This window comes from Berghia stephanieae, chromosome 8 (assembly GCF_034508935.2).
Source record: "Berghia stephanieae isolate SIO BIC M18660-M18661 chromosome 8, UCSD_Bste_1.3, whole genome shotgun sequence".
Lineage (NCBI taxonomy): Eukaryota > Metazoa > Mollusca > Gastropoda > Nudibranchia > Aeolidiidae > Berghia > Berghia stephanieae.
The window spans coordinates 1,169,184-1,181,455 of record NC_088367.1 but is presented as its reverse complement, the minus strand read 5'-3'; the positions used below and the strand labels follow the sequence as shown (position 1 = coordinate 1,181,455).

Below are 12,272 nucleotides of genomic sequence, written 5' to 3'. Positions count from 1 at the left end.
GTACCAAGATCAATCCCGGTACAGTTGGTAGAGATACCACTTCACATCAAGGACCAGTATCAATCCTACTTGTAGAGCATCCTTCACACAAAGGGACCAGATCAATCCGGTACAGTTGATAGAGCACTCGCTACAACAAATGGGACCAAGATCAATCCCGGTACAGTTGGTAGAGCACTCCTTCACATGCAAAGGGACAAGTATCAATCCGTACAGTTGGTAGAGCACTCCTCACATGCAAAGGGACAAGATCAATCCCGGTACAGTTGGTAGAGCACTCGCTTCACATGCAAAGGGAAACTGCTTACATGCAAGACATGATCAATCCGTACAGGTAAGACATCCTACTGAAGCATCATCCGTACAGTGTAAGAAATCTAATCAGGACAAAATCGTACATTGCAAAACCAAGAAGATCCAAGTAACCCGCATTATAAAGGACATCAACGGTTGACATCACTCAAAGGGACCAAGATCAATCCCGGTACAGTTGGAGGCACTCGCTTCACATGCAAAGGGACCAAATCACGTAAGTGGTAACAGCTTCAATCAAAGGGACAGTCACCTTACATGAGACATACATCCAGACAGTAACCTCGTTAAGCACACTTCACATCAAGGGACCAGATCATCCGTACAGTTGGTAAGATCTCACATGAAAGGGACCAATCAATCAGGACAGTTGTCGACATCGTTCACATGCAAAGGGACCAAGATCAATCCCGGTACAGTTGGTAGAACCTTCACATCAAGACAAGTCAATCCCAAGTTGGTAGAGCACTCCTTCACATGCAAAGGGACCAAGATCAATCCGGTACAGTTGGTAGAGCACCTTCACATGCAAAGGGACCAAGATCAATCCGGTACAGTTGGTAGAGCACTCGCTTCACACAAAGGGACCAAGAATCCCGTACAGTTGGTAGAGCACTCGTTCACATGCAAGGGACCAAGACATCGACTGAACACGTCATGGAAGGACCAGTCAAGAAGGGAAGATCAATCCACAGTGAAGACATCCGCTCATGAAGGACCAAGTCAATCCTAAGTGGAGCACTCACCCAACAAGGGTAAGACCCTGACATGAAGCCAGTCAATGCCAGTACAAGACATCCGCTTAAGCACGTACAATCAACCGTACAGTTGGTAGGCACTCGCTTCCACAAAGGGACAAGATCAATCCCGGCAGTTGGTAGACATCGCTTCACACAAAGGGACCAAGATCAATCCCGTACAGTTGGTAAGCACTCCTTCACATGCAAAGGACCAAGATCAATCCCGGTACAGTTGTAGAGCATCGCACATGCAAAGGACCAGTCAACCGTACATTGGTAACACTCGCTTCACAGCAAGGACCATAATCGCCGACAGTTGGTAGCACGGTGCTTCACATGCAAAGGGACCAAGATCAATCCCGGTACAGTTGGTAGAGCACTCGCTTACATGCAAAGGGACCAAGATCAATCCCGTACAGTTGGTAGAGCACTCATCAAAGACCAAGACAACCGGACAAGTGGTAGAGTACTCCGCACATGCAAAGGGACCACCAAGATCAATCCCGTACAGTTGATAGAGCACTCGCTTCACATGCAAAGGGACCAAGATCAATCCCGGTACAGTTGGTAGAGCACTCGCTTCACATGCAAAGGGACCAGATCAATCCCGGTACAGTTGATAGAGCACTCGCTTCACATGCAAAGGACCAAGATCAATCCCGGTACAGTTGTAGAGCACTCGCTTCACATGCAAAGGGACCAAGATCATCCCGTACAGTTGTAGAGCACTCGCTTCACATGCAAAGGGACCAAGATCAATCCCGGTACAGTTGGTAGAGCACTCGCTTCACATGCAAAGGACCAAGACAATCCCGTACAGTTGGTAGGCACTCGCTTCACATGCAAAGGACCAAGATCAATCCCGGTACAGTTGGTAGAGCACTCGCTTCACATGCAAAGGGACCAAGATCAATCCCGGTACAGTTGGTAGAGCACTCGCTTCACATGCAAAGGGACCAAGATCAATCCCGGTACAGTTGGTAGAGCACTCGCTTCACATGCAAAGGGACCAAGATCAATCCCGGGTACAGTTGGTAGAGCACTCGCTTCACATGCAAAGGGACCAAGATCAATCCCGTACAGTTGGTAGAGCACTCGCTTCACATGCAAAGGGACCAAGATCAATCCCGGTACAGTTGGTAGAGCACTCGCTTCACATGCAAAGGGACCAGATCAATCCCGGTACAGTTGGTAGAGCACTCGCTTCACATGCAAAGGGACCAGATCAATCCCGGTACAGTTGGTAGAGCACTCGCTTCACATGCAAAGGGACCGAGATCAATCCCGGTACAGTTGGTAGAGCACTCGCTTCACATGCAAAGGGACCAGATCAATCCCGGTACAGTTGGTAGAGCACTCGCTTCACATGCAAAGGGACCAAGATCAATCCCGGTACAGTTGGTAGAGCACTCGCTTCACATGCAAAGGACCAAGATCAATCCCGGTACAGTTGGTAGAGCACTCGCTTCACATGCAAAGGGACCAAGATCAATCCCGGTACAGTTGGTAGAGCACTCGACTTCACATGCAAAGGACCAAGATCAATCCCGGTACAGTTGGTAGAGCACTCGTTCACAACAAAGGGACCAAGATCAATCCCGGTACAGTTGTGAGCACTCGCTTCACATGCAAAGGGACCAAGATCAATCCGGTACAGTTGGTAGAGCACTCGCTTCACATGCAAAGGGACCAAGATCAATCCCGGTACAGTTGTAGAGCACTCGCTTCACATGCAAAGGACCAAGATCAATCCCGTACAGTGGTAGAGCACTCGCTTCACATGCAAAGGGACCAAGATCAATCCCGGTACAGTTGGTAGAGCACTCGCTTCACATGCAAAGGGACCAAGATCAATCCCGTACAGTGATAGAGCATCACTTCAATGCAAAGGGACCAAGATCAATCCCGGTCAGTTGGTAGAGCACTCGCTTCACATGCAAAGGGACCAAGATCAATCCCGGTACAGTTGGTAGAGCACTCGCTTCACATGCAAGGGACCAAGATCAATCCCGGTACAGTTGGTAGAGCACTCGCTTCACATGCAAAGGGACCGGATCAATCCCGGTACAAGTGAAGACACTCGCTTCACATGCAAAGGGACCAAGATCAATCCCGGTACAGTGGTAGAGCACTCCTTCACTGCAAAGGACCAGATCAATCCCGGTACAGTTGGTAGAGCACTCCTTCACATGCAAAGGGACCAAGATCAATCCCGGTACAGTTGGTAGAGCACTCGCTTCACATGCAAAGGGACCAAGATCAATCCCGGACAGTTGGTAGAGCACTCGCTTCACATGCAAAGGGACCAAGATCAATCCCGGTACAGTTGGTAGAGCACTCGCTTCACATGCAAAGGGACCAAGATCAATCCCGGTACAGTTGGTAGAGCACTCGCTTCACATGCAAAGGGACCAAGATCAATCCCGGTACAGTTGGTAGAGCACTCGCTTCACATGCAAAGGGACCAAAGATCAATCCCGGTACAGTTGGTAGAGCACTCGCTTCACATGCAAAGGGACCAAGATCAATCCCGGTACAGTTGGTAGAGCACTCGCTTCACATGCAAAGGGACCAAGATCAATCCCGGTACAGTTGGTAGAGCACTCGCTTCACATGCAAAGGGACCAAAGATCAATCCCTGTACAGTTGGTAGAGCACTCGCTTCAGATGCAAAGGGACCAAGATCAATCCCGGTACAGTTGGTAGAGCACTCGCTTCACATGCAAAGGGACCAAGATCAATCCCGGTACAGTTGATAGAGCACTCGCTTCACATGCAAAGGGACCGAGATCAATCCCGGTACAGTTGGTAGAGCACTCGCTTCACATGCAAAGGGACCAAGATCAATCCCGGTACAGTTGATAGAGCACTCGCTTCACATGCAAAGGGACCAAGATCAATCCCGGTACAGTTGGTAGAGCACTCGCTTCACATGCAAAGGGACCAAGATCAATCCCGGTACAGTTGATAGAGCACTCGCTTCACATGCAAAGGGACCAAGATCAATCCCGGTACAGTTGATAGAGCACTCGCTTCACATGCAAAGGGACCAAGATCAATCCCGGTACAGTTGGTAGAGCACTCGCTTCACATGCAAAGGGACCAAGATCAATCCCGGTACAGTTGGTAGAGCACTCGCTTCACATGCAAAGGGACCAAGATCAATCCCAGTACAGTTGATAGAGCACTCGCTTCACATGCAAAGGGACCAAGATCAATCCCGGTACAGTTGGTAGAGCACTCGCTTCACATGCAAAGGGACCAAGATCAATCCCGGTACAGTTGGTAGAGCACTCGCTTCACATGCAAAGGGACCAAGATCGATCCCGGTACAGTTGGTAGAGCACTCGCTTCACATGCAAAGGGACCAAGATCAATCCCGGTACAGTTGGTAGAGCACTCGCTTCACATGCAAAGGGACCAAGATCAATCCCGGTACAGTTGGTAGAGCACTCGCTTCACATGCAAAGGGACCAAGATCAATCCCGGTACAGTTGGTAGAGCACTCGCTTCACATGCAAAGGGACCGAGATCAATCCCGGTACAGTTGGTAGAGCACTCGCTTCACATGCAAAGGGACCGAGATCAATCCCGGTACAGTTGGTAGAGCAATCGCTTCACATGCAAAGGGACCGAGATCAATCCCGGTACAGTTGGTAGAGCACTCGCTTCACATGCAAAGGGACCGAGATCAATCCCGGTACAGTTGGTAGAGCACTCGCTTCACATGCAAAGGGACCAAGATCAATCCCGGTACAGTTGGTAGAGCACTCGCTTCACATGCAAAGGGACCAAGATCAATCCCGGTACAGTTGGTAGAGCACTCGCTTCACATGCAAAGGGACCAAGATCAATCCCGGTACAGTTGGTAGAGCACTCGCTTCACATGCAAAGGGACCAAGATCAATCCCGGTACAGTTGGTAGAGCACTCGCTTCACATGCAAAGGGACCAAGATCAATCCCGGTACAGTTGGTAGAGCACTCGCTTCACATGCAAAGGGACCAAGATCAATCCCGGTACAGTTGGTAGAGCACTCACTTCACATGCAAAGGGACCAAGATCAATCCCGGTACAGTTGGTAGAGCACTCGCTTCACATGCAAAGGGACCAAGATCAATCCCGGTACAGTTGGTAGAGCACTCACTTCACATGCAAAGGGAACGAGATCAATCCCGGTACAGTTGGTAGAGCACTCGCTTCACATGCAAAGGGACCAAGATCAATCCCGGTACAGTTGGTAGAGCACTCACTTCACATGCAAAGGGACCAAGATCAATCCCGGTACAGTTGGTAGAGCACTCGCTTCACATGCAAAGGGACCAAGATCAATCCCGGTACAGTTGGTAGAGCACTCGCTTCACATGCAAAGGGACCAAGATCAATCCCGGTACAGTTGGTAGAGCACTCACTTCACATGCAAAGGGACCAAGATCAATCCCGGTACAGTTGGTAGAGCACTCACTTCACATGCAAAGGGACCAAGATCAATCCCGGTACAGTTGATAGAGCACTCACTTCACATGCAAAGGGACCAAGATCAATCCCGGTACAGTTGGTAGAGCACTCACTTCACATGCAAAGGGACCAAGATCAATCCCGGTACAGTTGGTAGAGCACTCACTTCACATGCAAAGGGACCAAGATCAATCCCGGTACAGTTGGTAGAGCACTCGCTTCACATGCAAAGGGACCAAGATCAATCCCGGTACAGTTGGTAGAGCACTCACTTCACATGCAAAGGGACCAAGATCAATCCCGGTACAGTTGGTAGAGCACTCGCTTCACATGCAAAGGGACCAAGATCAATCCCGGTACAGTTGGTAGAGCACTCACTTCACATGCAAAGGGACCAAGATCAATCCCGGTACAGTTGGTAGAGCACTCACTTCACATGCAAAGGGACCAAGATCAATCCCGGTACAGTTGGTAGAGCACTCACTTCACATGCAAAGGGACCGAGTTCAATCCCGGGTGCAATCGAGGTTTTATCCGACCCTCCTGTCTGTTAGATTAGGTGGAATGTACTTTACGATAGACTAGTGTCCTATCAAAAGGATAGCAAGCAATTGCTATTGTCCATTTCACACTATAGAAACTAGGATAAACTCCAGTTCCATGGGCCAAATGGCCCTGAAGGTCTACTACTACTACTACTACTACTACTTAATATTCATAAATACCGTAAAACTGATTTAATACAAATGACTCTATTCACTGCTTGAAACGGAAATAAACTGACCTTACCTGAGGTTCTTGCCGTGGAGGTTATGAGATAACAAACCAGGAGAGAGAGAATGTAGAAAAAGAGAGAATAGAATCCGGACACTTCTCCCAGGATGGTACTCTGTAGATTGAGGAGCTGGTCAAACACGTCACCAATTATCTGACGCTGTTCTAGGGTTGATGTCTTTATAGAAAAAGAATAAACGGTTAATCTTATGGTTTATATAGATAAACAGTTAATCTTAACTCACTCAACCCTAACACCGACTATATCTGTAGTTTACCCGGGGTTACTTTTACTCCATGCCTATTTATTAATACATTTTTCTGAGACAATTTATAGGCGTAGTATCAAAGCTAGTGTTTTTGGTTTTTGCAGTTTTTGGTTGTTGAATAAAACTATCTATGCACATGCTCAGTTTTAATACACTTCTTTCTAAATTTGAAAAGTAGCAAAAATCTCTAGGATTGAGTGAGTTAAAGAAAAAAAAATCTCAACTTCACTTGAGATCAATCTCGGTCCTTTTGCAGGTTAAGCAAGTGCTCTACAAGCAGAGCTATAAGATCCCTCATAAGATTTTAATCATTTAAAACTATACCAAAAAAAATTTTTTTTTTAAAATCAACAAATTGTGAATGAAAGCTTTAATAGAAAAAGATTGAACATGGTTCAGTTTAAAACAGTTTCAATGGAAAACAAAGTAAGAAGACACTTCAAAGATAATACAAGACTTTAAAAATCTATATTTATATCTTTAAAAAATGATTTTATTGGACATATCAGTGCTGATGGTGACAAAAAGGGAAAAAGGAGGAAAATTATGAATGGTTTTCTTTACGCCACATGTTTACTTCACTAACCCCCCACTTTTAGAGCCATTGAGATGATAAACTACTCTAGCTATCTTCTGGATAGTGGGAGACACTGAACCAGTTTGTTCCACTACACATCAAATCTCTCAAAGCCACAAAATTTGATCGAGGAAAATGTCATTTATTTCATAAGAGGAAATTCCTCCTCTGCCACAAAAATCGCGGATTTCCTCGGATCCAAGGAAAACCATCAGCACTGACATATAAAAAGTCAATCATCCTCATCCAGACATTATCCTGACCTTAAGGTCCTCAAAGAGTGCCCGGATGTTGTCAGAGGACGAATTGATGATCCCCCTCAGAGTGTCAGTTCCGTCCATCAGTCGTTCCTGATTGTGCAGACTTTGACTCTGGGAATTTAGCATGTCTTCTTGGAGGCGATGAGAGGCTTCCAACTGAGAGGCTACCTACAGTTATTGGATTCAAAATTTAACAAAAACAAAAACAAAAATTAGGTTAGATAGTATTGCAATGTAAAGAGTATTTTCACAATTACTCTTGGTGTGAGGCAATTAGAAACAATTGAGCTGAGAGAGCCATTTTGGGTGTTCCAATTGGAGCACCCCACCCTGTACTGCGGGTTTAAAGGTAAATCACATTGTGTATTGTTCCATAACTATATTATACTATAAGGCTATGGCTATTGTCTACAGACAATTACCACATTCAATTGATAGATTATGGCTATAGAATTTCATGGCTTTATGGAGGAAGAAATAAATCACTGCACTGTTCATAAAGAAAAGTAAAAATGCTGTCAATATACATGATCATTTATTGCAAAAGGAGTCAAACCTGCGAAGACCGATCAGCAAGACGACTGATGGTAAGCTCCGTTTCCTCATGCCAGATTTGAGCCTGCAGGAAGTAACAGATGTTCTGGGTGTGAGTGAAAAAGGTTGTGAAAGAGCTGCGGTCACTCTCTCTGATTGACTTGGTACATTCCCCAATCTCCATGTCAGAATGACAAGGATATGTCTCCAGATCTTGTAACTGAGTAAAAAAATAGAAAATACAAAAGAAGATTGAGGACTTTACAATGACATGTATAACTACAAACTGTAAGCGTTTGGAATCCCACAAACGTATTGGAAAAGTAACAAAAAGGTATTTAAAATTAACCCAGACATATTTATTAAAACACACATAGAGAATTGGCTTGCATATCCAGCTGTTATCATAAACTTTTGGATGTCATTACTAGTTGACAGACCCCTATTGTAAACAAACACTCCCTACTCCCATTGTAAACAAACACTCCCCACTCCCATTGTAAACAAACAATCCCCACTCCCATTGTAAACAAACATTCCCCACTCACATTGTAAACAAACATTCCCCACTCCCATTGTAAACAAACACTCCCCACTCCCATTGTAAACAAACAATCCCCACTCCCATTGTAAACAAACACTCCCCACTCCCATTGTAAACAAACACTCCCCACTCCCATTGTAAACAAACACTCCCCACTCCCATTGTAAACAAACAATCCCCACTCCCATTGTAAACAAACACTCCCCACTCCCATTGTAAACAAACACTCCCCACTCCCATTGTAAACAAACACTCCCCACTCCCATTGTAAACAAACACTCCCCACTCCCATTGTAAACAAACATCCCACTCAGTAACACTCCCATTGTAAACAAACATTCCCCACTCCCATTGTAAACAAACACTCCCCACTCCCATTGTAAACAAACATCCCCACTCCCATTGTAAACAAACATCCCCACTCCCACTGTAAACAAACACTCCCCACTCCCATGTAAACAAACAACATCCCCACTCCCATTGTAAAAACACTCCCCACCATTACAACACTCCACTCCATGTAAACAAACATCCCACCCATTGTAAACAACACTCCCCACTCCCACTTGTAAACAAACAATCCATCCCATGTAAACAACATCCCCACTCCCATGTAAACAAACACCCCCACTCCCACTGTAAACAAACATTCCCCACTCCCATTGTAAACAAACACTCCCCACTCCCATTGTAACAAAGCACTCCCCACTCCCATTGTAAACAAACACCCATCCTTAACCCCCACTCCCATTGTAAACAAACATTCCCCACTCCCATTGTAAACAAACACATCCCCACTCCCATTGTAAACAAACAATCCCCACTCCCATTGTAAACAAACATTCCCCACTCCCATTGTAAACAAACATTCCCCACTCCCATTGTAAACAAACAATCCCCACTCCATTGTAAACAAACAATCCCCACTCCCACTGTAAACAAACATTCCCCAGTCCCATTGTAAACAAACATTCCCCACTCCATTGTAAACAAACACATCCCCACTCCCACTGTAAACAAAACTCCCACTCCCATGTAAACAAACATTCCCCACTCACATTGTAAACAAACATTCCCCACTCCCATTGTAAACAAACACTCCCCACTCCCATTGTAAACAAACAATCCCCACTCCATTGTAAACAAACACTCCCCACTCCCATTGTAAACAAACACTCACCCACTACACATCCCATATGTAAACAAACACTCCCCACTCCATTGTAAACAAACATCCCCACTCCCATTGTAAACAAACACTCCACTCCATGAAACAACTCCCATCATTGTAAACAAACAATCCCCACTCCCATTGTAAACAAACATCCCCACTCCCATTGTAAACAAACACTCCCCACTCCCATTGTAAACAAACATCCCCACTTGTCCCACTTTGTAAACAAACATTCCCCACTCCCATTGTAAACAAACAATCCCCACTCCCATTGTAAACAAACACTCCCCACTCCCATTGTAAACAAACATTCCCCACTCCCATTGTAAACAAACATCCCCACTCCCATTGTAAACAAACACTCCCCACATCCCATATGTAAACAAACATCCCCACTCCCATTGTAAACAAAATCACTCCCATTAACATCTCCATCCATTGTAAACAAAAATCCCCACTCCCATTGTAAATCATATAACAACATCCCCTTCCCCCCACTCCCATTGTAAACAAACAATCCCCACTCCCATTGTAACAAACACACTCCCCACTCCCACTGTAAACAAACACTCCCCACTCCCACTGTAAACAAACACTCCCCACTCCCATTGTAAAGAAGCACTCCCCACTCCCATTGTAAACAAACAATCCCCAGTCCCATTGTAAACAAACATTCCCCACTCCCATTGTAAACAAACACTCCCCACTCCCACTGTAAACAAACACTCCCCACTCCCATTGTAAACAAACACTCCCCACTCCCACTGTAAACAAACACTCCCCACTCCCACTGTAAACAAACACTCCCCACTCCCATTGTAAAGAAGCACTCCCCACTCCCATTGTAAACAAACACTCCCCACTCCCACTGTAAACAAACACTCCCCACTCCCACTGTAAACAAACACTCCCCACTCCCATTGTAAAGAAGCACTCCCCACTCCCATTGTAAACAAACACTCCCCACTCCCATTGTAACGAAGCACTCCCCACTCCCATTGTAAACAAACACTCCCCACTCCCATTGTAAACAAACATTCCCCACTCCCATTGTAAACAAACAATCCCCACTCCCATTGTAAACAAACAATCCCCACTCCCATTGTAAACAAACACTCCCCACTCCCACTGTAAACAAACATTCCCCACTCCCATTGTAAACAAACAATCCCCACTCCCATTGTAAACAAACAATCCCCACTCCCACTGTAAACAAACATTCCCCACTCCCATTGTAAACAAACAATCCCCACTCCCATTGTAAACAAATACTCCCCACTCCCACTGTAAACAAACAATCCCCACTCCCACTGTAAACAAACACTCCCCACTCCCATTGTAAAGAAACAATCCCCACTCCCATTGTAAACAAATACTCCCCACTCCCACTGTAAACAAACAATCCCCACTCCCACTGTAAACAAACACTCCCCACTCCCATTGTAAAGAAGCCCTCCCCACTCCCATTGTAAAGAAGCCCTCCCCACTCCCATTGTAAACAAACACTCCCCACTCCTATTGTAAACAATCCCCACTCCCATTGTAAACAAACATTACCCCAACAATCTCCAGACCTGCAACTGGCAATGCAAACATTTTCATTTTCTTTGCATGAAACAAACCTGATTTCCAAAATGAACAACCCCCCCCCCCCCTCCCCAACGAAAACAACCTAGATCTAAAACACACATCTCAACCATTTCAATCATTCCATCAGAACAAATTTACTGAAATTCTCTTTGGAAAGAGATCTGCCAGTAAGTAAAACTAAAATGTTTTCACCATTTTTCGGATAAATGTGGATTGATTATGATGGAAAAAATCTAAATTAAGCTGTAAGTGAGAAACTGCGAACGTTAAGGCTATTAACCCCCGATCCTCGACCGTTGTATAAATGTAACACACCAATCCGACCACAATACTGCAACGGTGGTTTTAATGTAACACACCTTTTCCGAGCCACATGAGCGTCAGTTGTAGAAACACAGACCCGACCTTGATTCAGTAAAAATTCCATTGTGTTCTTTATGAAATAAAAGCTGAAGTATGATTGGTTGATATTATTAGTTTCATCCAATCAGCAAACAGTTTATTTAAGCTGTTGGGGTTGAGTATGACGCTAGTTATTGACGTATGAAATGACGCGATCAAACCCGAGTGACGCTATATCTTAGGTACATCATTCAAACTTGCTGGGCAAGTACTGGGAACCAGTTGTTATTTCCGATTGACCCCAATGCGGTACTAGAGTTAATAACATCATTGGGAGAAACTCTGTAAGTGTCAACCATTAATATTTCAAACTGTAACTATATATAGTTAAGTAGTCCTTCAGAGTCAGAGCCATAAAGCTCATGGAGTCAGAGGTTACTCTACACAAACACACACATACGCATACACACACATATCCTCTCCATTCGATCTCTCTCTCTCTCTCTCTCTCTCCCCCCCCCCCCCTTTTTTTTTTCTCCCCACCTTCCTTTTCCTGCATCCACACCCGACACCCTCTCCATACATTTACATTGTTTCCACATTTGACGAAATGTGATATTGTGTAAATCTACATATTTGTGTTTATGTTTTTTGTCTCCTGACGAAGGCCAAGGGCCGAAACGTTGTATGTTTTGTGTT

The 12,272-nt window shown here is 45.2% G+C and overlaps 1 protein-coding gene across 1 annotated transcript in view; it reads right to left on the bottom strand.

Annotated features, from left to right (window-relative positions):
- The window catches only part of LOC144977997 (uncharacterized), a 32,038-nt gene that overhangs the window by 14,073 nt on the left and 5,693 nt on the right, over window positions 1–12,272 (bottom strand). The window contains exons 3-5 of the mRNA XM_078923406.1: window positions 7,946–8,143; window positions 7,393–7,557; window positions 6,299–6,461 (exon numbers count right to left, since the gene is read on the bottom strand). Coding sequence (XP_078779532.1) covers window positions 6,299–6,461; window positions 7,393–7,557; window positions 7,946–8,143 — 526 coding nt within the window. The remainder of the gene's footprint in view (window positions 1–6,298; window positions 6,462–7,392; window positions 7,558–7,945; window positions 8,144–12,272) is intronic.